The following is a 24,769-nucleotide window of genomic DNA, read 5'->3' as shown; positions in this document are numbered from 1 at the left end:
ATAAGAAAGGAGAAACAAGGTAACAGAATCCTATCCTGTGTATCTGGCAAACGAATAGCAAAATGGCAGGTGTAAATAGAACCATGTCAACAATAGCATTAATGTGCTTTGATTGAGATGCTCAACATCATTTGTTATTATTACTTAAAGTGATTGTAATGAAAATCAAGTCCACAATGAGGTATCACCTCACACTCACTAGGATCACCGCAATGGAAGAGAAAGGCACTAGCATGTGTTGGGGAAGAAGTAGAGACATCATAACCCTCACCCTGCAGGCAGGAAGGTCAAGTATGTGGCTACCTGGGGAAACAGTCTGGCAGTCCCCCAAAAAGGTATGGACACAAGAGAAATGAAAACAAATATCCATAGAAATCTTCTGCCCAAATGTTCATGGCAACGTTATTTATGGAGGGCAAAAGGTTGGAAACACCCCCAAATGCCATCAGCTATGTGGATACATGACATTCAGAATATCTGTACAATGGAATGTTATTCGGCAATTACAAGTTACACATGAATGAACCCTGAAAATGTACCGTTTCACAAAAAGAGCAGAAAAATCTATATGAAATTCCCAGAATAGAAAGATCTGTAGACAAAAATAAGATTAGTGGGTGCCTATGACTGATGGGAGAGAGGTAGAGGGAGAAATGATTGCTATAAAGCATAGGGTTCTTTGAGATTAATGAAATTCTAAAATTGGATGGTGGCAATGGTTGCACAACTCTGAATATGATTTAAAAAGAAACTTTGAATTATATACTTTAAATGGGTAAATTTTATACATGATAAAGTTATTTTTTAAGATTTATTTATTTGAAAGTTACACAGAATGAGAGGAAGAGGGAGAGAAAGAGGTCTTCTATCCGTTGGTTCACTCCTCAGTTGGCCACAACGGCCAGAGCTGTGCCAATCCAAAGCCAGGAGCCAGGAACCTCCTCTGGGTCTCCCATGCTGGTGCAGGGGCCCAAGCACTTGGGCCATCTTCTACTGCTTTCCCAGGCCACAGCAGAGAGCTGGATTGGAAGTGGAACAGCTGGGATAGGAGCCGGCACTGCAGGCGGCAGCTTTACCCACTATGCCACAGCACTGGCCCTGATAAAGATACTTTAAATGTGAATTGACTAAATTTCAATCAAAAGGCAGAAATTATAAGGCTGGGTAAAACAACAAGATACTAAAAATATATCATCTATAAGAGACATTTCAGTTAAAAGGGTGCAAATTGATTGAAAATAAAAGGATTGAAAATAGTAAGCCATGCACAGTAACCACAAGCGACTTTAGGTGACTCTATTAAGGCCAGGCAAAAAGAGATGTTAATTAAAAAATATTCCTACAAACATACAATTATGAAAGGATCAACATCATAGGAAGACAGATCAATTAAAAGCTTGTGTACACGGCCGGCGCCGCGGCTCACTAGGCTAATCCTCCGCCTAGCGGCGCCGGCACACCGGGTTCTAGTCCCGGTCGGGGCGCCGGATTCTGTCCCGGTTGCCCCTCTTCCAGGCCAGCTCTCTGCTGTGGCCAGGGAGTGCAGTGGAGGATGGCCCAGGTGCTTGGACCCTGCACCCCATGGGAGACCAGGAAAAGCACCTGGCTCCTGGCTCCTGCCATCGGATCAGCGCGGTGCGCCGGCCGCAGCGCGCCTGCCGCGGCGGCCATTGGAGGGTGAACCAACGGCAAAGGAAGACCTTTCTCGCTCGCTCTCTCTCTCACTGTCCACTCTGCCTGTCAAAAAAAAAAAAAAAAAAAAAAAAAAAAAAAAAAAAAAAAATTGTGTACTGAACAACACATTTCTTAAAAACACAAAGCAAAAACAGAATTGAAAGGAGATAACTGGGTGTGTAGCGTAACAGGTACAGCCAATGCCAGCATCCCACATGGGCGCTGGTTCGCGTCCCAGCTGCTCCACTTCCAATCCAGCTCCCTGGGAAAGCAGCAGATTACCCAAGTGTTTGAGCCCCTGCATTCATGCAGGAGACCCAAAAGAAGCTCCTGGATTTGGCCTGCCCAGCCCTTGATGTTGTGGCCGTTTGAGTAGTAAACTAGTGGATGAAAGATCCTTCTGTGTGTGTGTGTGTGTGGCTCCCTCTCAGTAACTGCTTTTCACATAAAATCTTTTAAAAAAAGAAAGGATATAGACGGTAATAATCACAGTGCCAGGGAATACCACTACTGTTCAGTGTCTACAGAGTTGCAATTTAGGGAGATAAAAATATTCTGAAGATGGGCAGTGGTGATATTGCACAACAAAATGAATGTACTTAATGCCACTGAACTGTGCACAATCGTTAAATGGTAAATTTATGTTGAATATGTGTTACCATCAAAAACGAGTTACAGTGGGAATAACACTGTCAACCAGCCTGACCTAACAAACATCTGGAAAACTGTTCAACAAAAAAAAGACACTCTTCAAATATGTATGGAACACTCTCCATGACACATGATAGACTAAACCACAAAAGTCTCAATAAATTTAATAGAATTGAAATCATAGTATCTTTTCCTGCCATAGTGGAATTAAATTCAAAATATAAGAAACAAAATTGGGGGGCCAACACTGTGGCATAGTAGGCTAAGCCTCCACCTTTGGCGCTAGTATCCCATATGGGCACCAATTCATGTCCCAGCTGCTCCTCTTCTGATCCAGTTCTCTGCTAGGGCCTGGGAAAGCAGTGGAAGATGGCCCAAGCACTTGGGCCCCTGCATCCTTCTGGGTGATCTGGAGGAAACTCCTGGCTCCTGGCTTTGGATCGACCTGACTTCGGGCTTTGCCACTATTTGGGAGTGAACCAGCTGATGGAAGACATTTTCCCCTCTCTCTTTGCTTCTGCCTCTCTGTAACTCTGCCTTTCAAATAACATAAATCTTTAAAAAAAAAAAAAAAAAAAAAAGGAAGGTGCTAAAGAAATACTCTCCTATATGGTCAATGGTCAGTTGATTTTTGTCATAGCTGCTATTGTGATTTAATGGAAGGAGAAGATATTTTCAGCAAATGATGCTTGAATATATATGATTAAAATGAACTTAAACCAGTACCTGTCACCATACACAAAAAATGACTCAGAATAGGTCGTGCCTTAAACATAAGAGCAAAAGCTATAAGCATTTCTAGAATAAGGCAAAGAAGACAACTGTTGAGACTTTGACTTATACAAATATTTCTTAAAAACATCACCAACAATGTGAGCTATAAAAACAAAAACTGATGAATTAGACTTCATCAAAATTTAAAACTTTTCTCCTTAAAATGCACTGTTAAAAAGAAAACTGGGACTGGCATTGTGGCCCTGCACCCCATGGGAGACCAGGATAAGTACCTGGCTCCTGCCATCAGATCAGCGCGGTGTGCCAGCTGCAGCGCGCCAGCTGTGGCAGCCATTGGAGGGTGAACCAACAGCAAAGGAAGATCTTTCTCTCACTCACTCACTCTTTCACTGTCCACTCTGCCTGTCAAAAAATAAAAAAAATTAAAAAAGAAGGATTTGAATCTAGAGTACATAAAGAACACTAACTACTCAATCATAAAAAGACAATGATGAGGGGCATACCTTTGGCATAGTAGATGGGGGATACCCACATCCCATAGCAGAGTGCCTGCTTCTGCTTCTGAGTCCAGCTTCCTGCTAATGCACACCTTTGAAGGCAGCAGTGATGGCTCAGGTGGTTGTAGCCCTACCACCCACACGGCAGGGAGACCTGCCTCCTAGTTTCTGCCCTGGTCTGGGGCCATTATGGGCATTTAGAGGTTGATGGGCATTTAGGGGATAGGAGTGCACTTGTTCTATTTCTCCCTCCATCCAATAAATAAATTTAATTTTTAAAAAGACAATAATGAAGGCATAAGCCTAGTTTTTCAAAAACAGCGAAATACTCAAAAAATGGCTTTAACGAGTGTGTGAATATTTGCTCCATAATAGTAGTCATTGGTGAAATGCAAGTTCATGCTGAATGGTTGCTTATTTAGAAGATTTGTAAGTGAGTCTGTCAGGGTTACAGTTTTTCTTTTTTGCTAAAACCCATCTAGATGTAGGAGGCAGAGAAGTACACCACCCACCCCGGAAACTGTTCACTGAAGTGCCGCTGTGCCCTTTGCCTCTGCCAGGTGGTCACATCCATTGGTGAGCTGGTGGAGGTCTGCTCCACGCACATCCAGTCAGGCTGGAGGCCCTTGTTCAGTGCTCTGGAGACGGTGCACAGCGGGAACAAGTCCGAGGTGAAGGAGTACCTGGTTGGCGACTACTCCATGGGTAAGAATGGACGGGTGATTCTTGCTACAGAGCTTTGGTTCTTTGTGCCGTGTTTCATGTTATCAAAGGCAGCTGACATCCAGCGTGTTTCCTATGTAGGAAACGTCGTGGGGTCACAGGGTTATGAGTCCTGCCAGGGATCCTAGTACCCTGATGGAGCACTGTCAGGCCATGCTCATGCTTGTTGGAGAAAAAGGCTAAGAGACTTCTGTCATTCCACTGTACACTGCTGTGTTGAGTTCATTCCAAATGCCCCAAAGAAAAATGTTAGCCACTCAGTAGTAAGAAGCAGGAAAGTATCTTAGAACAAGGGAATTGGAATTAAGAAGGTAGGTTCTGGCTGGAAAAGAATGGACATCCAGGGCGGTTGTACCAGGGGTCTTCAAGGGTACCCTGCATTCAGAAACCCACCAGAAGGAGTCAAGAGACTCAGCATGTGGTTATTCAACTGATTTACCACTTGGCTCAGAGTTAGCATAGCCAAGTAGACTATAAGAGAAAAAGGCACAGCACTGGGCAGTCTACACGTGGACTTCCACCCACTCTGGTCCTTCTGTGAAGACAATCTTTGCCCAGTGGCAAAAACACTTCACATATGGGATCTTTCAGCCCGGGAAAATCTGTTAGAGACCCAGCTGGGGACTGGTCAAATAGGCACCCTCTGTCTGGCATATGCCAACATTCCACACAAAGGAAAGCAGGTGTTAAACCAGATTGTTTGCACAAACAGGCTAGGCATAAGGACCCACCCTTATCAGTTAACTGTTACTGGGGAATAGTCTGCAAGCCAGCTGCTGGCTGCCAGTTTAGGGCCAACCTTTCAGTCTCCAACTACCCACATGAGCTGTTTCTGCACAGGTAGGGAAAAATTTGTAAATGCCATCAAAGGGATATCCAGATGGTCCTTTCCTTTGCCTGTAGATGTTTCTGTCCCTGTAGATTGCTTCAGCCCTGGATTCCAGCAGTTTTGCCCTCTTGCACCCAAGACCTTGCTTTGTAGCCTTCCTGCAGCTCCCCCTGCAGGCAAAATTGAGGATAGCATTGGAGCCTGACGTCCAGTCAAAAGGCCAAAGAATTTCTCCATTAGATCTTTCCTAAAACCCCTTGTAAGACGCTGAGGGTATGGGCAACCCAGGGAGTAAACCAACCTTTCTTAATATTCTTCCTCCCTCAGGCAAAGGTCAAGCTCCAGTATTTGACGTCTTTGAAGCATTTCTCAACACTGACAACATCCAGGTCTTTGCTAATGCAGCCACCAGTTACATCATGTGCCTTATGAAGTTTGTCAAAGGACTGGGTATGCGGAATTCTTCTGTCACACCCTATGACAGCTGGTCAACCTGCCCAGGATGGCTTTGTGTGAAAGGCTGTGCATCCCACTGCTGGATCAAAATCCCTGGGGCCAGCCACTTCCTAAAGAAAAGAGATTTATTTGGCTTATGGTTTGGGGGACTCTAAGTCCAAACAGCATGACGCCAGCTCTGGTGAGGGCCCACAAGGCCAAGTCACATCGCAGTGGATGGCATCACAGCAGGAGCGTGTGTGAGCGGGAGAGAGTACATGGCCAGACAGGAAGTCGGGGTGGGGAGGGAACTGTGCAAACAATGCAATCCCTTCTGGGGGCAGCACTTCCTGTGACCTAATTACCTTGCAGTAGGTGTCATGACTCTCGTCAGCATGGACACACTGGGGACCAAGCAAGCTTCTAGCAGGTGAATCCCTGGGCACATTCGAACCGTATCTAAAGCAGAGGCCATGGAGACACGGCCCTCTGACCCCTTGCAGCAAGCAGCATCCTGGGATGTGAGTAAATGGTGTTGAGCCATATACTCTGAGACAGAACGCTTACAGTGAGCACAGTGTGGGTTTTGTCCAGGGTTAGTAGTTTTCATTGCATGCACAGGACATCTTGTATGTAGCATATTTTCTGTATATTCCTTTATACTGACTTCCTTTTTCATCTTAAAATATTCCATACTGTCTTTAATAATTGCACGTAGGACTTCTTCAGTATCCCACAGTTAGCCAGCCACCTGACCTTGACTTTGCAGCCCTTGCACAAAAATCAAGAGCGTGCCCCCCCCCCCGGCCTTTTTTATTATAAAATACATGATGGTTTATTTTGGAAGTATAGAAGTCTCTCTTCTTTGAAGCCTTGTGTATTTCAGGATAGCTCTAGCTGATTTTATACTTAACTTAGGAGCAGTTTTACAAAGTAGGGTCTTCCTAGACAACACAACCTGCTGTAGCAGGTTTTTAGACAGCATGGATTTATCTGTGGTGAAACAAGAGAAAAAAATCAGTTAAACCAAAAGTTGAGCAGAAACTTAACGGCATGGGGAGGTTGTTTTTTTTTTTTTTTTTTTTTTTTAAGATTTGAAAGGCAGAGTTAGAGAGTGTGTGAGAGAAAGAGAGATCTTCCATCCACTGTTTCACTCCCCAGATGGCTCCAACAGCCGGAGCTGGGCTGATCCAAAGCCAGGAGCCAGGAGCCAGGAGCTTCTTCTAGGTCTCCCAAGTGGTTGCAGGGGTCTAAGGACTTGGGCTATCTTCTACTGATTTCCCAGACACATTAGCAGGGAGCTGGCTTGGACGTGGAGCAGCCAGGACTCGAATGGGCACCCCTATGGGATGCCGGCACCACAGGCAGCAGCCTTACATGCTATGCCACAGCGCCAGCCCCAGGGTTTGGGGAGTTTTGCAGTCAAGTGCTCTTAGACCCAGAGCCTGAGAACCTTGGAAACAGGGGAAAGGCAAGGTTGATATTATTCTTATATATTGTCACTAAATAACAGATCATTGGTTTTCAAAGGAAGAAAAAAGACACGAAGACGCTGTGTAATCACTAACACTGCCCTCGTTTTTGGAGCAGAAACAAAATATGTCTCAGGATGGAGCCTGGAGGCCACACTCTGATCTTAGACAACCTCGTTACCAGGGCGGAATTCCCATTCCATTCTGATATACAGTGGTCAGTGGTCTCCCCTATCCACAGGATGTATTCAGGACCCCCAGAGGAAGCCTAAAACTGCATTAGTACCAAACCCTGTATATACTATGTTCTCCCTATATTGTGCCAAGCTGTCCTTGCTTCTGATGTTGTGGAAAAATTCCACTCTCTCATCTCCCTCTGTATCAGATAAAAGAGTTTTCCTTGTTCTCAGGGGATATGTTACAGCAGCAAAGAGTGTAAATAGTATAGTATCAAATAGAATAGGTAGCATAGTAGAGACACACAAACAGGTATCTTGTTTCTTCCTATATATTCCTGTTATTATTTAACTAAAAAGACCTTCTAGTCCTTTTTCTCATTCCATACTTTCAGTAACTCCTAGAACCTGTATGTTGAGTTGTTTGATAGTACCCTGTAGATTCCCAACAGTGTTTTTTAGTTTTCTAATTTCTTCTTGTGTTTGGTCTGACTGTATAATTTTCTGTGCTTTGTATTCTGAGTCAAATATTTTTTCTTCAGCTTCACCAATTCTGTTGTTAAGGCTCTCCACTGTATTTTTCATTTGTTCTAGTGAATTCTTTATTTCCAAGATTTCATTTTGATTTCTCTTTAAGATCTCAATTTCATGGGAGAGATTTTCTTTCATGTCATTTATGGATTTAATTAGTTCATGCAGCTGCTTCTGATTACTTCTAAGTAATCCTATGATCAATTTTTTTTTAATTCTATTTCTAGCATTTCTTCAGTCTCATCATCTTTACAATCTAGTATTGATGTGTGGTGTTATTTTGGGGGTGTCATGTTATCTTGTTCCTTGGATTGGTGTATTTGTTATTCAGCATTTATGTGGATACTCGTTGGTTTCATATTTGATTTTTCACTGTGGTGGCTTTTATATTTGGACTGTGATCAGATTAGTGGAGTGTCTGCTTTCAGGGAATAATTACAGGCGTGTGGTGGGAGTGGCCAGGGAGCTCCCTTCACTGCTCCAGGGTTTCTTGTCTGTTGGCATAGACTAAGCTAGCTGCTCTCCTCGAAGGTGATTAGTACTAGGCACAAGCCCCAGTGAGTGTATTATTCATCTGCTCTGCCACAAGGACCACACAAAGGATCTGTGCAGTCCTCAGTGTAAGCTCAGATTCCCCAGCAATGTCTCTCACCAGTTAACCAGGGAGCCCTGATTGTGTGGAGCATCCCACAGTGACTGCCCAAAGTCCCAGCCACATGCTGATTCTTCCCATGCAGCCTCAGTGTTTTCACAGTCCCAGCACACAAGCCTCCCACAGTCATGAGCACCCATTCCCATGTCTAGTCTCCCCCCCAGGCTCAGGATTCTCCACTTGGCTAGTTGCTGGGTGCAGACATGAGCTAGCGCAGCTGTTATGTATCTCCAAAATGGCGCCTGCTCTCTGTCAGCTTGTTACAGGACACCTTTGCAGGATGACTGGGGAGAGGGAAAACATGCCCCCCACCCCGCCTTTGTTCTCTTCTAGTTTGGTGGTTACACTGTCCCCCACAGGGCTCCAGGCTGGATTCCCTCTATGCTCTTTCTGCAGCTTTTTCACCAGTGGCTTGGGCTACTGCAGTCTGGTCTCACCTTGCTCTCTAACACTGATGTGGAGGTTCTCAGCTGGTGGGGTCCTAAGTTGTGCACATCTTCACCCTCCACATAGGTCCACTGTGCTCCTCCGACTTAAATAGAGTTTCTTCTGCTGTTTCTTCCCTAACTCTTCCCTGAGACTGCACTCTTTCCACTTTCTTTAAACTATCTTCTCTTAAACTGGAGCAGCAAGCTCCCTCCCTTCTCCGCCATCTTTTTTTTTTTTTAATTTTAATTTATTTTTTTGACAGGCAGAGTGGACAGTGAGAGAGAGAGACAGAGAGAAAGGTCTTCCTTTGCCGTTGGTTCACCCTCCAATGGCTGCTGCGGCCGGCGCGCTGCAGCCGGCGCACTGCGCTGATCCAAAGGCAGGAGCCAGGTGCTTCTCCTGGTCTCCCATACGGGTGCAGGGTCCAAGGACCTGGGCCATCCTCCACTGAATTCCCAGACCACAGCAGAGAGCTGGCCTGGAAGAGGGGCAACTGGGACAGAATCCGGCACCCTGACCGGGACTGGAACCCAGTGTGCCGGCACCGCAGGCAGAGGATTAGCCTAGTGAGCCGCGGCGCCGGCCCTTCTCCACCATCTTAATCTAATCCCCTACCCTAGATTTTTAACTAAAAAGTAGTGGGATCCCACACAGTATTAGAAACTAAATTCTGGTAGGCCTGTGTCCCTGTAGGTAGGAACAACAGTCTCCAGACAAGAAAGACCAATTTGGGGGAGGGTGAACTTGGCTCCAACAGTGTTGCAGAGGTGAGATATACACAGTGTTTGGGATTGTTCACATGTGATCCTGAGAAAGGGGGGTAAGGAGGCTGATTTCCTGTTCCCCCAAGTGTCTTGCAAGGACCAGTGTTACCCGGAGTTAGGGTAGCCCAAAGGAGAGCAGGTTGGATGTGGAGAGAGACTTAGTGCATTTGGCTGCTATAACAAAATACCTGACACTAGGTAAATAGAAAATGTTTAGTTATTCCTTTGAAAGGCAAAGAGGGGGCCTGCACTGTGGCATAGAAGATTGTGGCTCCGGCATCCCATATGGGTCCTGACTGCTCCACTTCTGATCCAGCTCCCTGCTATGGGCTGGGAAAGTAGTAGATGAAAGCCCAAATCCTTGGGTCCCTGCACCTGAGTGAGTGACCTGGAAGAAGCTCCTGGCTCCTGGCTTCAAATTGGCACAGCTCCGGCCATTGCAGCCATCTGGGGAGTGCACCAGCGGATGGTAGATATCTCTCTCTCTCTCTCTCTCTCTCTCTCTCTCTCTCTCTCTGTAACTGTACCTCTCAAACAAATAAAATCTTTAAAAAAAAATGGTAAAGAGACAGAAATCTTCCATCTACTAGCTAACTCCTCAAATGCCCACAGCAGCTGGGTGCTGGGCCAGTCTAAAGCCAGGAGTCAGGAACTCAATCTGAATCTTCCACATGGGTGGCAGGGATCCAAGTACTTGATCCATCATCTGCTGCCTCCCAGGGTGTACACTAGCAGGAAGCTGGATCAGAGGCAGTGCTGGCCCTCACGCCCAGGACTCCGAGATGGGATGTGGCCATCCCAAGTGGCAAGTTAACCACAGCAGCCCCAAAACTTCATGTTCACAGTTCTAGTGGCTGGGAAGCCTGTGGTCGAGGCACCAGCACAGTCCAGACCTGGTGAGGGCTCTGTGTGCTTCCCAGTCGGTGCCTTCTTGGCGTGTGCTCACCTAGCAGAGGGGGAGCAGCTCTCAGGGCCTCCTTGGGGACACTGATCTCATTCACCTTTTCACACCATCACCTTGATTATTAGGCTTCTTTTTTTAATATTTTATTTATTTATTTATTTATTTGAGAGGTAAAGTTACAGAGGGAGAGACAGAAGGTCTTCCATCCGCTGGCCCACTCCCAAAATGGCCGTAATGGCCAGAGCTGTGCTGATCTGAAGCCAGGAGCCAGGTGCTTCTTCTGGGTCTCCCACGCGGATGCAGGGGCCCAAGCACTTAAGCCATCTTCCACTGCTTTCCCAGGCCATAGCAGAGAGCTGGATTGGAAGAGGAGCAGCCAGGACTCGAACTGGCATCATATGAGATGGTTTCGACACATGAACTGGGGAAGGGGGGGACACAAACATTCAGTCCACAGCAGAGAGGGAAGTAAGGAATTCTTTGGACATTTAGACACGTTGATCTAATGTGAAATATTTGGATAGAGATGTCTGGCCAAGTGCTGGAAATGAAAGAGTTTATCTCAACAAGAAGCTGGGGACTGAAAATGCAGAATTACCAGCGTGCCTATGGAGGATATTGACAAGACAGTTTCTAGTTTTTTCTGTGCATTATAAGGTGAAATTATGTGTACAGGACTTGGGATCAGTGGGAAAGTCAGAGTCCCTGTATAGCCTTGCTGCCTGTGTCCCACCCAGCTCCAGGGAGGTGCCACACCACAGCCACAGTAAACACACACACACACACACACTCGCTGTAATCAGCAGCATAGGAAATGTATTTTTATTTCTCACCTGCTCATTTCAACATGCATTGACCTTGCATTTTTATAGTGTAAAATACATATGTGTAAAGCAAGGACTGGCACACTGTGGCTTAGGGCCAGATGTGACCCACCGACAGTTTATATGAATCAAGTCTCATTGGAACAGAACTGTGCTCACTTGTCAACTGCAGATTTCCTGCTAAGTTTACAGTAGGGATGAGAAGTTGTCATGGAGGCAGTAGGATCTGCAAATCCTTAAGTGTGAACTGTCTACTTTTGATCAAAAGAAACCACCAACCGCAATCTAAAATATAAACAATGTTCATCTTTTTGTGTTGTTTTAAAGGGAAAACATTCCTCATTGCCTCTGAATTTTAACTAATGTCTAGTAATTCTGTCTCCCTAACCACAGGGGAGATACTAGTTGCTACAACCGTAGACAATCAGAAATAATTACAGTGCCGTGGACTGAGTTTATAAAGTATAGAAACAGTTCATGGTATGAGAAGAAAAATCCTACATCTCCATTATTGTTTGCCTGTAGACAATGTAGGCATCCTTTTGTGGATATGTTACCTCTCCAGATGTGCACCTAAAAACTCAGGATTCATTTTAATGTTAATTAAGCAGTCTGTGACCCCAGACCCTGGATGTTCACAGTCTTCCCAGAGCCTTCATGTATCATCAGTACTCAGTGCCGCACACGCACTGACAGTGAACGAGGTCCTTTTCCAAACAGAGAAAGAGAGGCTGAGCGCTTCCCTGCAGCCCAGGTCAGCACTCATCTCTGGGATCATCCTCTGTCACCAACAGCGGGGCTCCGGGGAGCGGATGACAGTGTGCCTAAGTGCAGACACACAAAGTCCAGCCCTGGAAAGTACCAGGGTAGAACAAGAAGAAACAAATGGCCATTGCTTTGCGAGAAGGGCGCTTAGAAAACAGTATAAGCCAATGAAAGAACATGTCCGGGTGGCCCCACTTAGATGCCACATATACCTACATGGGGCAGGGGTGCGAGGACTGAAAGGGCTCTTCTCGGGGTTGTGCCATTTGGGGCCATTTTCCTTTTCGTTCCCCCTCTCTCTGGATTGTAGTAATATTTGGAGAATGAAGGCCAGGTGAGTACGTGGCTGTTCGGTTGCAAGGGTCATCTTGTGTTTCTGTGTCCCGCACTCCTGCAGGGGAGGTGGACTGTAAGGAGATCGGAGACTGTGTCCCGGGAGCAGGAGCCACATCCACAGACCTGTGCCTGCCCGCCCTCGATTACCTGAGGCGCTGCTCACAGGTAGGGGAGAGGCCCGTGTGGAGTCCCCCAGCAGCTCCCCAGGCCGCCAGGGGTCTTCGAAAAGTGCACAGCGCATGTGAATTAGGAAGAACTTATGGAAGGAGGGTTTTTTTTTTTTTTTTTGGCACAGAAATTATCTTTGAATTCCATGTCTGTGTCCCCCACAAACTTTTCAAAGCCTCCTCTGTGTGTGGATGCCTTTGGGTGAGGCCCAAGAGACAACACTTCCGGCTCTGGCCCAGAGGAGATTGAGACGTGGATCTGGAGTCTGCTGTTGTCCCTGCCCTTTCCGCAAAGGGAAGAAAATAATGGGCACATGGGGCGGGGCGGGGGTGGGGTGGCAAGGAGACCTGTGAAACGTCTTGCACACCGACGCCTGATCTACCACAGCCTCTGACAGCATCAGGCTGTCGGGGCAAGGGTCATGAGGTCATGGGCACCTTCATGATGGTACTGAAAAATCGAAGATGGGGTACCCAGGGTGCCTTGTGATACTGGAAAAAAGAGGCAGGACGTGTTCCAACAAGACCTGGTTAAAGGCAGCCCATGGACCGCCTATCAGTGCTGCCACCTGGGCATCAACCTCACCTGTGGCCGACGCCGGACAAGCTGGGCACCCACCTCCCTTCCAGCCCTTTCTCCCAGGTGTCAGGGACCGCCCCCTCTCAGCAGGTTTCCTCCTGTCTCCTCAGGTTGTGTCCCCAGGCCTCTTTGGGGCTGTATGGACCATCTCTGCCTCATGGTGGCGTTAATCCAAAGGACAGGTGGCCCCACGCCCCACCTGACAGGACCCCCTGCCTTCCTCTCCACTTCCATCTCTCATGGCACTCCAGCCACCTGCCCCCTGCCTCGCAGAAACACCATGCTCATGGCTGCCTGGGACCAGGGCTGCGCCCTCAGCCTGGGCTGTCGCCCCTACACCTCCGTGTGGCGGGCCCCATGTGCCACAGCTCATCAGAAGTGTCACCTCCTTGGCAGCTCCCTGCCAACGTCCCACACACACCCTGCTCCCTCTTTGTCATACCAGTTCTTGAGTTTTTCCTATCCTATGGACGTTGGAAATGTTGTTATTTGTGAAAGGATTGTGGTCCACAGGCCCCGCAAGGACAGGAACTTTGTCATAGTCCAGAGTGGGCAAAGCAGGCAGGTTTTCTAATTCATGAAGCTTGGGAGTTTGGCCCGGTGCCAGTGACCTCTGGGGGACTGGACTTCAGCAGAAGAAAAATAAGGAGCCCAGCCACTCTTCTGCACTCCCTTTAAAAAAATATTAATTTGAGAGGCAGGGAGAGCTCCCATGCACTGCTTCCCTGCCCAAATTCCCACAATGACTGGGGCTGGGCTGGTGCTAAAGCCAGGAGCCAGGAACCCAGTTATCTGAGCCATCACAGCTGCCTCCCAGAGTTGTCAGTGACAGGAAGCTGGAGTCAGGAGCCGGGTGTCAAACCCAGGCACATGGACATGGGATGCAGGCACCGGAACCACCAAGCTAAGCTCTCCTTCTGGTACCCTCATCTCTCTCTCCTGCCCACAAATGCCTCCATGTCCCCAGTGTCTCGTGGCCCTGTTTCTGGAGTGTTGCATCAGAATGGGAAATCAGGGCCTGGTAGCCCATTTGCCTAGCATCTTCTCAACGATTCCCATGGAACATTTCATCCCATAGGCAAAAAGTATAAAAATCTATAAATCTCATATGTAACCTTGATACCAAAAAATTTCCTGCTACTTTTGCCATTGATTGCTATTTCATCTGCTTTGTGGGCTAAATGGCTCTTCTAAATTACCTTTTAAATACGAATCACAGCATACCAATCTTAAAACTTGTATACACCAGGATGTTTCTAGTTTCCTGTCTCCCAGTTATTACTGGTGTATAATATTACTGTTCTTTAACACCCAGAGTGTAGCTTCCTCCAACAGATAACTGCAGTTTTTTTGTTTTTAGTTATTGGCCAAAATATACAAAATGCCCTTGAAGCCAATATTCCTTAGTGGGCGACTCGCTAGCTTGCCACGTAGACTCCAGGAGCAGTCAGCAAGCAGTGAAGATGGAATTGAATCAGTCCTGGCTGATTTTGATGACGACACTGGTAAGTTAATTAAACTAAGCCAAGAAATTTGCTATTTTCATATTCCCAGAAGCTTAAACTGTAGATAGCTAATAGTTGGTAAAAAAGGAACACCCATTTTTGTTATTTTTTTATATCAAAACAGGTTTACCTAAAGTTGCCATGACTTTCCAAACATGTCCTTTTTACAGTCAGTGCCTCCAAATCCTTCCTTTTCAGATGCTTCTATCTGAAAACATTGCAGATTTGCAAATTCCTCTCAGTGTACTCTAACTTTGAATTCAGCAAACTGGAATGCATGGCATTGGTGCACTGGTACATAAATTGGCTGGACTTGTCCTTAATATCTTTTCAGAAAACACAGTCATTACATAAATAATTCCTGCAGGAGTTTTTGGTTAGCGACTGGGGAAATTAAGCCATTACTGGACAGAGAGTTTGTGACAGGTGAAGCTGAAGGCTCAGGAAAAGAATGATTTTAGAGTCTGTCTCAAACTAGTTCCCCTGCAATGTCGTGTGGCTCGGAGTTTAATCAGGTACTTGAGATAACTGTCAGATGGATTAGCTCCTTCTCGTACCCACCGTCTTCTGTCTCAGGAGAGAAGGAAATGACACCCTTCAATAGATCTAACTTGTGAGCATAAGTGGTTTCAAATTCGTCAATTTTACCAATGGACTTTTAGGGGGAAGTTTTTAAATGTGTTCTAGTTCATTTTTAATTTTAACATATTTTGCTGTTACAAATTCATTTATGGGGGTGGCTGGAAGGTTTTGTTTTCAATAGAGAATATAAACAGTCAAACCTCACTAGTTCAGATGAGTCACAGGAAAGAACTATAGGAAAAAATAAACATCTGTTGTAGGGAACAATTAAAGGAATGGAAACTGGCAAGATACCTAATGATACCTAATAGAGGTATCATTTTAATGATTAGGTAAGAATAATTTTTACTTAGCATTTCAGCCTCCAGCTTAGATAATTATAAGCAGAAGTTAATGTTGTTTATGTCTAATACGTTCTTTTAAACAGTTGTAAATGCTGCATATGTAACAGTGAGTGTTCCCCTTTCCACTGGGGCAAAGTAGTCACCAATTTCTTTTTTCTAGAAAGAGTACCCACCTAGAGTTTCCCACATTATCAATTCATTGAGACATCGTTATAAATATGTATGAAACATAGATCAGGAAAAAAGGACAAAGAGCTTTAAGTTAGTATTAAAAATTAAACAGTTCTCAGTATTGAGATATTCTGAAGTGATATTCTTGTTTCCAAAGGCAAATAATCCCTGCCCAAGCATGGAAATTTCAGACATACAAAACTAACAGCATATAAAACACTCAGGAGGGGTATTCAGGAAGTTCAAGGAAAACATTTATTTTGAAAAAACTATGCATGGATTTCAAATTGTTTTGCAGCAAAATAGATTTACCTGAAACATCTGTAAATGTTTCAGTATGGGTTGTTTAAAGATAACAGAACATAACCACAATGCCAATATCCTTTCTGAAAATTAACAGTAACTTGCCCGGGGCTGGGGTGAGGGAAAAATGGGAAGTTCCTTAGAAACCATTAACAGAGTTTTTGTTTGAGGGAATAAAAAATGGTCTGGAAGCAGTACTGATAGTTTGCACAGCATCGTGCATGTAATCGACGCCACTAAACCATTACTGTGTGTAAAATGGCTATTTGTTATAAATATGTACCACAGTAAGTTTTTTTTAAAAAAAAAAAAGATAAACTAAGGCAATAGAATGGAAAGAATATTCTATGATTTTTGCTATCATCAGCTTCCAAGAAATCTGACAGCACCATCAATATAGTGAATTTACATGCCATAATCACAGTTTTATTAAAGGGGAGTAAGTAAGAAAGGTGAGCAGTTTCATTGCTTTGTCAAAACATCTGAGCCATACCCTGCCCACGTTCAGAGACACTGAGAGCTCATGTAGTGGGTGACACTGGCCGTTTAGTTGGGTAGCACCATTGTTGTGCATTAGGTTTACCTGGATGTCATGGGGGTGTGCTTTGCGGCCAACAGGTCTCATTGAAGTCTGGATCATCCTGCTGGAGCAGCTGACGGCAGCTGTGTCCAACTGTCCACGACAGCACCAACCACCGACCTTGGACTTACTCTTCGAGCTGTTGAGAGATGTCACCAAAACACCTGGTAAATAGTTCTGTGCCTGCTTTGGGAGACACTTGTTACATAACTTTTCCCAGGAGAGTACTTCTGTTGGATGTCTACCCGTTTTTACTGTTGGCTAGACTTGGGACAAAGCTCCACAGATAATAGATGTTCAGTAAATATACAGATACTTCAAAAAGTTTGTGCAAAGTGGAATTAAAATATGTGTTTATTTTGGTGCAAAAAAATTAGCAAATTCACTTAATCTTAAAATTCATGACAAATGCATACTATGAAAAACTCTGCATGGGTTTCAAAAATTTGGTGCAGCAAAATAAACTTATCTTCTAATTTCATTTTTCCACCAACTTTTTGATGTACCCTTTTATTTTTTAAATGACTGTGATATGTAATATTTAAGATATATCCTGTGGATTGTTTACATTTCTTCCAGGTCATTAGCTAATTGCATGGGATCCCCACATTAATTGGGCCAAGGCTATGGTGTCAGTGTCCTCAGTGAGCCAGCTGGCTTTGCCATGTCCATGATCACAGCCTTCCTCCTTAGCCAGATCTTGCAGTACATGCTCTCACCCCCGGAGCTGACTGTAGGGCTCACCAGGTCGACCATTCACATAAGTCACTCACAGACACATGCAGTATTAACATGACAACATTCTGATTGTGTAAAGGTCAAAGAGGACCAGATTTGGAAACAGACATTTGGTATTCACCTACCACGGTCCCCTGATTGTATAAGGGAAGAATGGCCCTTAGGAATGTATTTCTTGTTCTGAATTAAACAAGTCTAGCATATACAGGTAATAGAGATTTTAGTTTTTACTTAAAGAATCAGAACCCCAAATGAAACCATTAATTCCGAGAATGAAGTCTGTGTTCATCTTCATGAAGATTTGCCCATTGATGCTGTTTCCAAATCCATAGCAAAGTTTATTTTCAGGAAAAGATACTGGAGCTACTCCTACATGTTAAAAAGAAGAAGAAGAAGGTATTTTATAGAATTAACTGTTTGCCACTATTTCTATATATGTTTCACTGGTCAGTACCATTTTCTGCTTTCAAATTAATTCCTATGAAATGTGTGATGAGCATTTAACCCAATAATTCCACTCATAGGCATGTGTCATCCAAAGAATTTAACAGTGATGGAGACAAAAATATGTATGTTTGCTAAAACAGCTCAAATACCAAAAAAATTATGAGCAAGCTAAATAGGACATAGTTAAATAAATTATGGTAAAGCATATAAATATTCTGCAGACACTAAAATTAATATTTGTGAACAATATTTAATGATGTGACTAATACAGGGATTATATTAATGTTTAGGTACTAGAGAATCCTCAAAACTCTGAACTTTTACATATTTATAAATACACCAAAAGGAAATATATCAAAATGTGGTTATCTCTCTGGGTGAGGATTTTCTTCTTTTAATTTTCATGTAAGTTCCACATTTATTATAAAGAGGATAACTTGCTTTTGTAATTCACATTTTAAAAATCTATCGCCAGCGCCGCAGCTCAATAGGCTATTCCTCCACCTGCAGCGCCGGCACACCGGGTTCTAGTCCCGATTGGGGCGCCGGATTCTGTCCTGGTTGCCCCTCTTCCAGGCCAGCTCTCTGCTGTGGCCAGGGAGTGCTTGGGCCCTGCACCCCATGGGAGACCAGGAGAAGCACCTGGCTCCTGCCTTTGGATCAGCGCAGTGCGCTGGACGCAGCACGCTGGCCGTGGCGGCCATTGGAAGGTGAGCCAACAGCAAAGGAAGACCTTTCTCTCTGTCTCTCTCACTGTCCACTCTGCCTGTCAAAAAAAAAAAAAAATCTATCAACACTTCTGCAAGGCAGCACAAAGCTTCTTTATAGCATCGCCTGTAAAGCAAAAAATGACAGACATCTTAACTACCCCTCGAGAATGGAGAAGTATACTGTGGCAGTGACACAGAATGGAAATAGCATGTGACAGTAAAAATGAGGAACAGCTAAATTTGCTAACCAACATACAGAACACAGTTTACATAAAAGTAAGTTGGAAAAACACAGCTCTGTATTTCTGTTTTTATATAAACACATGCTCCTACATTTTAAAGGGGTCTGGTCTTATATGCATAAATGTATCTGCTTATATCTGGGGGGCCAGAGTTAATCTAGTGATAGTTTAGCTTTATTAAATACCTAAATTTTATATGCGTGTAATCCATCACTAAAATCAGGCAGAAACAAAATAGAAAAATGCCCTTGATATTCCCCAGTCACTGGTAAATTCTTTTGCCCTGCACTTGCTCAGAGAATGGGGAGATCCTTCGAGAGAGACCAGCATTGCCAAGCAATGACAAGGAACTTGCCACGTGAGGGCCTGATCCTGATGCCGCCTTCTCTTTTCCAGGTCCAGGGTTTGGAATCTACGCAGTTGTCCACCTCCTCCTTCCTGTGATGACCCTCTGGCTCCGCCGTAGCCATAAAGACCACTCCTACTGGGATGTGGCCTCTGCTAATTTCAAGCACGCCATTGGTCTGTCCTGCGAGCTGGTGGTAGAACACATTCAAAGCTTTCTGCACTCAGGTAGCCACAGTGCCGGTGCGGTTCATTGTGGGTCTCCCTGGTAGGCAGCCGCCTTGTCTAAAAGTGCCTCATAAATACCTAATGCAAACACTGGTGCATGATTTTTGCCCGGGGAGTGATTAAAATAGAATGACAAGGTCAGTGCCAACCTTTCAATAGTATATTACCAAAGAGAAAACTTATACCTGTATGTCCTCTGTGAAATCACCAAAGTACTCGCAATACATATCTGGTTAAAATTAATATCTGTGGGGTGGGCACTGAGGCCCAGCAGGTTAGCTGCCATGTAAGGCACCCATAGCCCAGATCAGAGTGCTGGGTGGAGACCTGGCTGTTCCACTTCTGATCCAGCTGCCTGATAGTGCGTCTTTGGAAGCAGCAGATGACGGCTCAAGAGCTTGGGCCCCCATCACCCGTGTGGGAGACCCTGAATGGTGTTCTAGGCTTCAGCCTGACCCCTCCCTGGCTGTTGTGGCCATTTGGGAAGTTATCCAGCAAATGTAAGATGGGTCGCTCTCTCTCCCTCTTAAGTAGATAAAAATAAACATTTAAAAATATTATATCTTTAGAAAAACTAATAAGCAGGTCTAGTGTGTCTGTGCATTAAGAGAAGAAAGGCAAGTTTAAGGATGCAACAAACTGAAAAATGAAGAAATACCTTTGTAGCCTGTTAGTGAGGAAGGGTGTGTCCTACCATCCTGTTTCATCTGAGGAGTTTCAGTGGAGGAGACAAGGCTGTAGAAAAGCCTTCAAGTATTTCCAAGAAGTTGCTTCACTGACCAGGGATGCAGAGAAGTTTCTCTCTCTGTGGAAGTGTGGGGTGGTTAACAGACTGATGTCCTGAGATGGAGAGGGACCTCGAGACCGGGGGAATCTGCCCACTTTATTATCAGTGGCGCCTCACTTGTGAAATATAAATCCTTGCTCATGAAGGAAGATGTGGAAGCCATCAGGGTTATAAATAGAAGTGTAAGAATAAAGGTTCCCTTGTGGGAGCAGACAGACACACCAAAAAGAACATGGACCCCAAGGGAGAGCCACAAAGCAAACAACCTGTGTTTCTACTCAGTTGTGCAAAGACAATTTGCCCTGCCATAGAGAACACTGGGAAAGGAAAAACGTGTACCCCAAGGGCTTGGTGTTGACCTGACCATTGCTTTGCATGGCATGGACCCCTGGAGGATTCTGTCACATCACACGACCTTGTGGAAAGAACAGATGTGTTCCTTGAATTGGGCGAAGAATACGTGATTTTTGGAAATCTGATTTTCTTTTGTCTGTGGATAGTGTGGAGACTGAAGCAAGACTGTTTTTTTTTTTCTTTTCCAAAAACATTAAATTCAGCTATCAGCAGCAGGGGAAGAATATTTTCCCATTTTTAAAGAATTTCAATTGTTTGGTTTAGATGGAATGTATATTTAAGTGGAAAATGCACATCAAGACATAAAAGTAAACCACATTGGTATATCTAGAGATGGATGGAACAAGCTGAAATTGGGTAAAAATCCAAGAGGAGAGTTGTGGTTTTGCTGGGTATCTGGGGGGTGTTGACATTTTTCTCATTATTTGTTAATTGCTCAGACTTTTCTCATTTGCACCATGGACATTTCAGTCTACCGCGGCAAACTGGAGTTCACTGAAACCCTGATTTCACTTTTTCCCGTAGACATCCGGTACGAGAGCATGATCAACACCATGCTGAAGGACCTCTTTGAGTTGCTTGTAGCGTGCGTGGCCAAGCCCACGGAAACCATCTCCAGAGTGGGCTGCTCCTGCATTAGGTGAGAAGGGGGCTCCCTAGCTCTCCACAAAGCTGGGGGTTTGATTATGAAAAGTATAAAATTAACTTACCTTCTGTGGTAGTGACCCCCTTTTTGGATTGTTATTTTCTTACGATTCCTTCCTTCCTTGCTTCCTCCCTCCATTCCTTTTTCTTTGTGAAAGAGAGAAGGAGAGACAGGGATCTTCCATCCGCTGATTCACCTCCCAAATGCCCACAACAGCTGAGGCTGGGCCAAGATGAGGATAGGAACCAGGACCTCCATCTGGGTCTCCTGCATGGGTGGTGGTTGTCCAAGCTCTTGGACCATTATCTGCTGCCTTGCAGGTGCATTAGTAGGAAGCAGACCTGGAAAGAGGTGGGACCAATCCCAGACACTCTGATAGGGGGTGCATGTGTCTCAAGAGCCAGCTTAACCCACAGTGCCTGCCCCTGGACTGTTTTCTATAAGTAAAACATGGCTGTATGCTAACAGTGGTTCTTCATTATACAATTCAGTTGGCAAATATTGTGTAAGATTTTATACAGGGGCTGGTGCTGTGGAGTAGAGGACTAAGCCTCTGCCTACAGTGCCAGGTGGAGTCCCAGCTGCTCCACTTCCTATCCAGCTCCAGCTATTGCACCTGGGAGAGCAGCAGAAGATGGATGGCCCAAGTGCTTGGGCCCCTGCATTCATGTGGGAGACCTGAAAGAAACTCCTTGCCCAGCCCAGGCTGTTGCAGCCATTTGGGGACTGAAGCAGCAGGTAGAAGATCAATCCTCTCTCTCTCTCCAAAAAAAAAAAAAAAAAAAAAAAAAAAAAAAAAGACTCTGATTTACAGAAAGCAATATAAACTAGGGTCTCCGCCCTACAACAGCTTGTAGCCAATGCAAAAATGATAACGGTGATGAGAAACTGTGAAATGCAAGCAAGGATAGGCAGCCGGGGGAGTAAGACGGTTAGCAAGCACTGCCTCTGAGACTTGATCACAAGGCTCCAAGGGAGGTAGGTGCATTGCCCAAGTCTCCGCCTTGGCCTGTCTGTACTGAGGATCCATTACTGTTTGTATCTGAAAGTGGTTCAGGAAAATAGGATGCTGACATAGCATTTTGATAACGGGATGCTAGATGGGCAGTGGCAAGAGTGTTACGACACAGGCAGACTTGGAAGGAAACCACAGAATAAACCCATGTGTGAGTCTCCGAGGACCTACATTTGTGACAACACCAAATGCAAGGATTCTAGCCTTTTTCCTTGGTGCTTTTGGCAGGTACGTGCTGGTGACAGCCGGCCCCGTGTTCACCGAGGAAATGTGGCGGCTCGCCTGCTGTGCCCTGCAGGATGCCTTCTCCGCCACCCTCAAGCCTGTGAAGGTAAATTGCTGGGAGCGGAGAGCCAGGGCAGGGCCCTCCTCCCCGCAGCTCCCTGGATGTCTCACAGAGGCTGAGAACGAAGTGGCTCGATCAGAACTTGGGTCCTGGCACAGTGACAGTGACAGTGTCAGAGCCAAGGCGGGGCACCGTGGGCCGGGGTGCCTGCCGTGAACGTGTGCTGTCTCTCCCCAGGACCTGCTGGGCTGCTTCCACAGCGGCACGGAGAGCTTCAGTGGGGAAGGCTGCCAGGTGCGTGTGGCCGCCCCCTCCTCCTCCCCGAGCGCCGAGGCTGAGTACTGGCGCATCCGAGCCATGGCCCAGCAGGTAAGGGCGGGAGCGCTGCTCTCTGGGCTGCAGAGGCATGTCTGGGGGTCTTGTACCACCAAATTGCCTTTCATTGCCTCAGGGACGAATACAGACATCCTTCAAAATGTCCATGCAAATAGGTGTATTGTGAAAGCACAATGTATGCATTTCAAAAATGTTTACATCAAAGCAAATTTTTAATTCCATTTTCCACAGCTTTTGGAAGTCCCTTCATTTCCCCTGGCTCTGATCTTTCATTATTACCCTTCTTTACCAGGACTGACTGTGCCCAATCACCAGCATTCCCTCCTCTCTCCTCTCCTGCTTGGTGCATCCCTCGGGCACCCACATCCACTAGGGTCTTCTGTGTAGCCCTTGTACCTTATTTGTAACTTGCTGGGACTTCTAATAACTATGTGTTTAAATATTGTTATTATGCTAGGCTGTGAATTCCGCAGGAATCATAAACTCATTCAATTTTTTTTCTTATAGTTCCCAAAAAGAACCTAGAGCTTAACATGCAAAGATGGCTTAATCATTTGAGCTGAATGTAGCTGAGCATTAACACCGAGTGTACTCACCCATGCAGGAATCACCATGTACCAGTAGCTTTTTCTTACTGAGACACATACAAGAAGTCACAAGTGTGGGTTGTAAGGATCTAAGGACAGAGAAGCGTATTCTGTATGTTTACCTTGGGATTCCTAGAGCAACATACTGGCTGAATCGCTGAACTACCAAGAAGCAAAAGGTCCCTGGGAACACCTCGGTGTCACAGCCATCTGCCTCTGAGAAGCCTGCGTGCTTTCTTCAGCACTAGAACTGAGTGCAGTCCCTGAGTTCACATAAATTCATTAACCATGCTGTTCACAATGCTAGAGAAAGACAACCAACGACACCCCCAGCACTCCATTTCATAGTAGCGGCAGACATGTTGGAACTGTGTCTTCCTAAAAAGCTACTTTGCATGTGCATATGTGTGTAATAGGTGCTTAAAAATAGTAAATGCACAAAGTATATCAGCTATCAGATTTGAATTATAATAAAATGAGGTACAAGGTATGGTCCAAAGGCTCCATTTCCCTAAAAGATCTGCTTCAATTCTTGATCAATTTTCCCCTTAGCACACTAATCTGGGAGCCCCAGATTACCAACGTAAAGAACTCCATGACCTTCCCATTGTCAGCAGAGATGTTTCCTGGCCAGGGTGGCTTCTGCAGGGCTCTCCCAGCTGTCCCTAAGCAGTGGGACAAGATCCTTCCACCTGCAGCTTGTCCTGTCCGCTATGGAGCACAGTCATACTGAGATGGGAGGAGTCTGGGGCTCTGAAAGGGAGTACCCAGGGCCAGAATGAAGAAGCCAGGCTGGGAGAAGTGTTGGGAACCTACAAGGAATTGCCACTTGCAAAAGGAATGCATTTATGGGGGCTGGAAGCCTGCAAGTGAGGGGTCCCCCACAGGGAGAGCAGCCCTGGACAGGGAGCTTTTGCATCTGGCTAGAGAGAGAAGCCACACGTGTGCACTCAGCCTTTCTGGCCCTGTCAGCAAGAACATGAACATCCCAACACAATCCTCTTTGAGAACGACAGGGAACTGTTTGGTGAATCTTTCACTTTAATATTTGTCTGCCTCAGTCCCAAACTTTCCTCCTGCAATCACTCCTAAGATAGCTCAGTATTCAATCAGCTGATAACTCCTACGAGATTTGGAAAGAAAAGGTTTCCTTAAAAACAGTCGGACATTTCCAAATGTATTTTAAGCCGTGTGAAATGAAATGCGGCTCAGAGATCAGGTCAGTGGCTACTAGTTTTAGTCACCTGAGCTGTAGTCCACTGCAGTAGTGTGGCCACATCAGTATTCCTGGCAGGAGAATTCCTAATTAATTCCTTATCCCTGCATTGGATATAATAGGATACCAAACAGATATCAAAATGAGAGATGATCTTTTGCAAACACAGTCCCTTTTTATTTACTCTTAATTAATATTAAATG

At 45.3% G+C, this 24,769-nt stretch overlaps 1 protein-coding gene across 1 annotated transcript in view; it reads left to right on the top strand.

Annotated features, from left to right (window-relative positions):
- ARFGEF3 (ARFGEF family member 3) overlaps positions 1-24,769 on the top strand; it is a 179,876-nt gene that overhangs the window by 138,347 nt on the left and 16,760 nt on the right. The window contains exons 23-31 of the mRNA XM_051854295.2: positions 4,118-4,262; positions 5,437-5,559; positions 12,459-12,562; positions 14,505-14,649; positions 16,668-16,796; positions 19,163-19,339; positions 21,006-21,120; positions 22,370-22,472; positions 22,665-22,796. Coding sequence (XP_051710255.2) covers positions 4,118-4,262; positions 5,437-5,559; positions 12,459-12,562; positions 14,505-14,649; positions 16,668-16,796; positions 19,163-19,339; positions 21,006-21,120; positions 22,370-22,472; positions 22,665-22,796 — 1,173 coding nt within the window. The remainder of the gene's footprint in view (positions 1-4,117; positions 4,263-5,436; positions 5,560-12,458; positions 12,563-14,504; positions 14,650-16,667; positions 16,797-19,162; positions 19,340-21,005; positions 21,121-22,369; positions 22,473-22,664; positions 22,797-24,769) is intronic.

The sequence above is a fragment of the Oryctolagus cuniculus genome, chromosome 5 (genome assembly GCF_964237555.1).
Source record: "Oryctolagus cuniculus chromosome 5, mOryCun1.1, whole genome shotgun sequence".
NCBI lineage: Eukaryota > Metazoa > Chordata > Mammalia > Lagomorpha > Leporidae > Oryctolagus > Oryctolagus cuniculus.
Note: the sequence above shows the minus strand (reverse complement) of the source record. Positions and strands in the feature narration are given on the sequence as shown.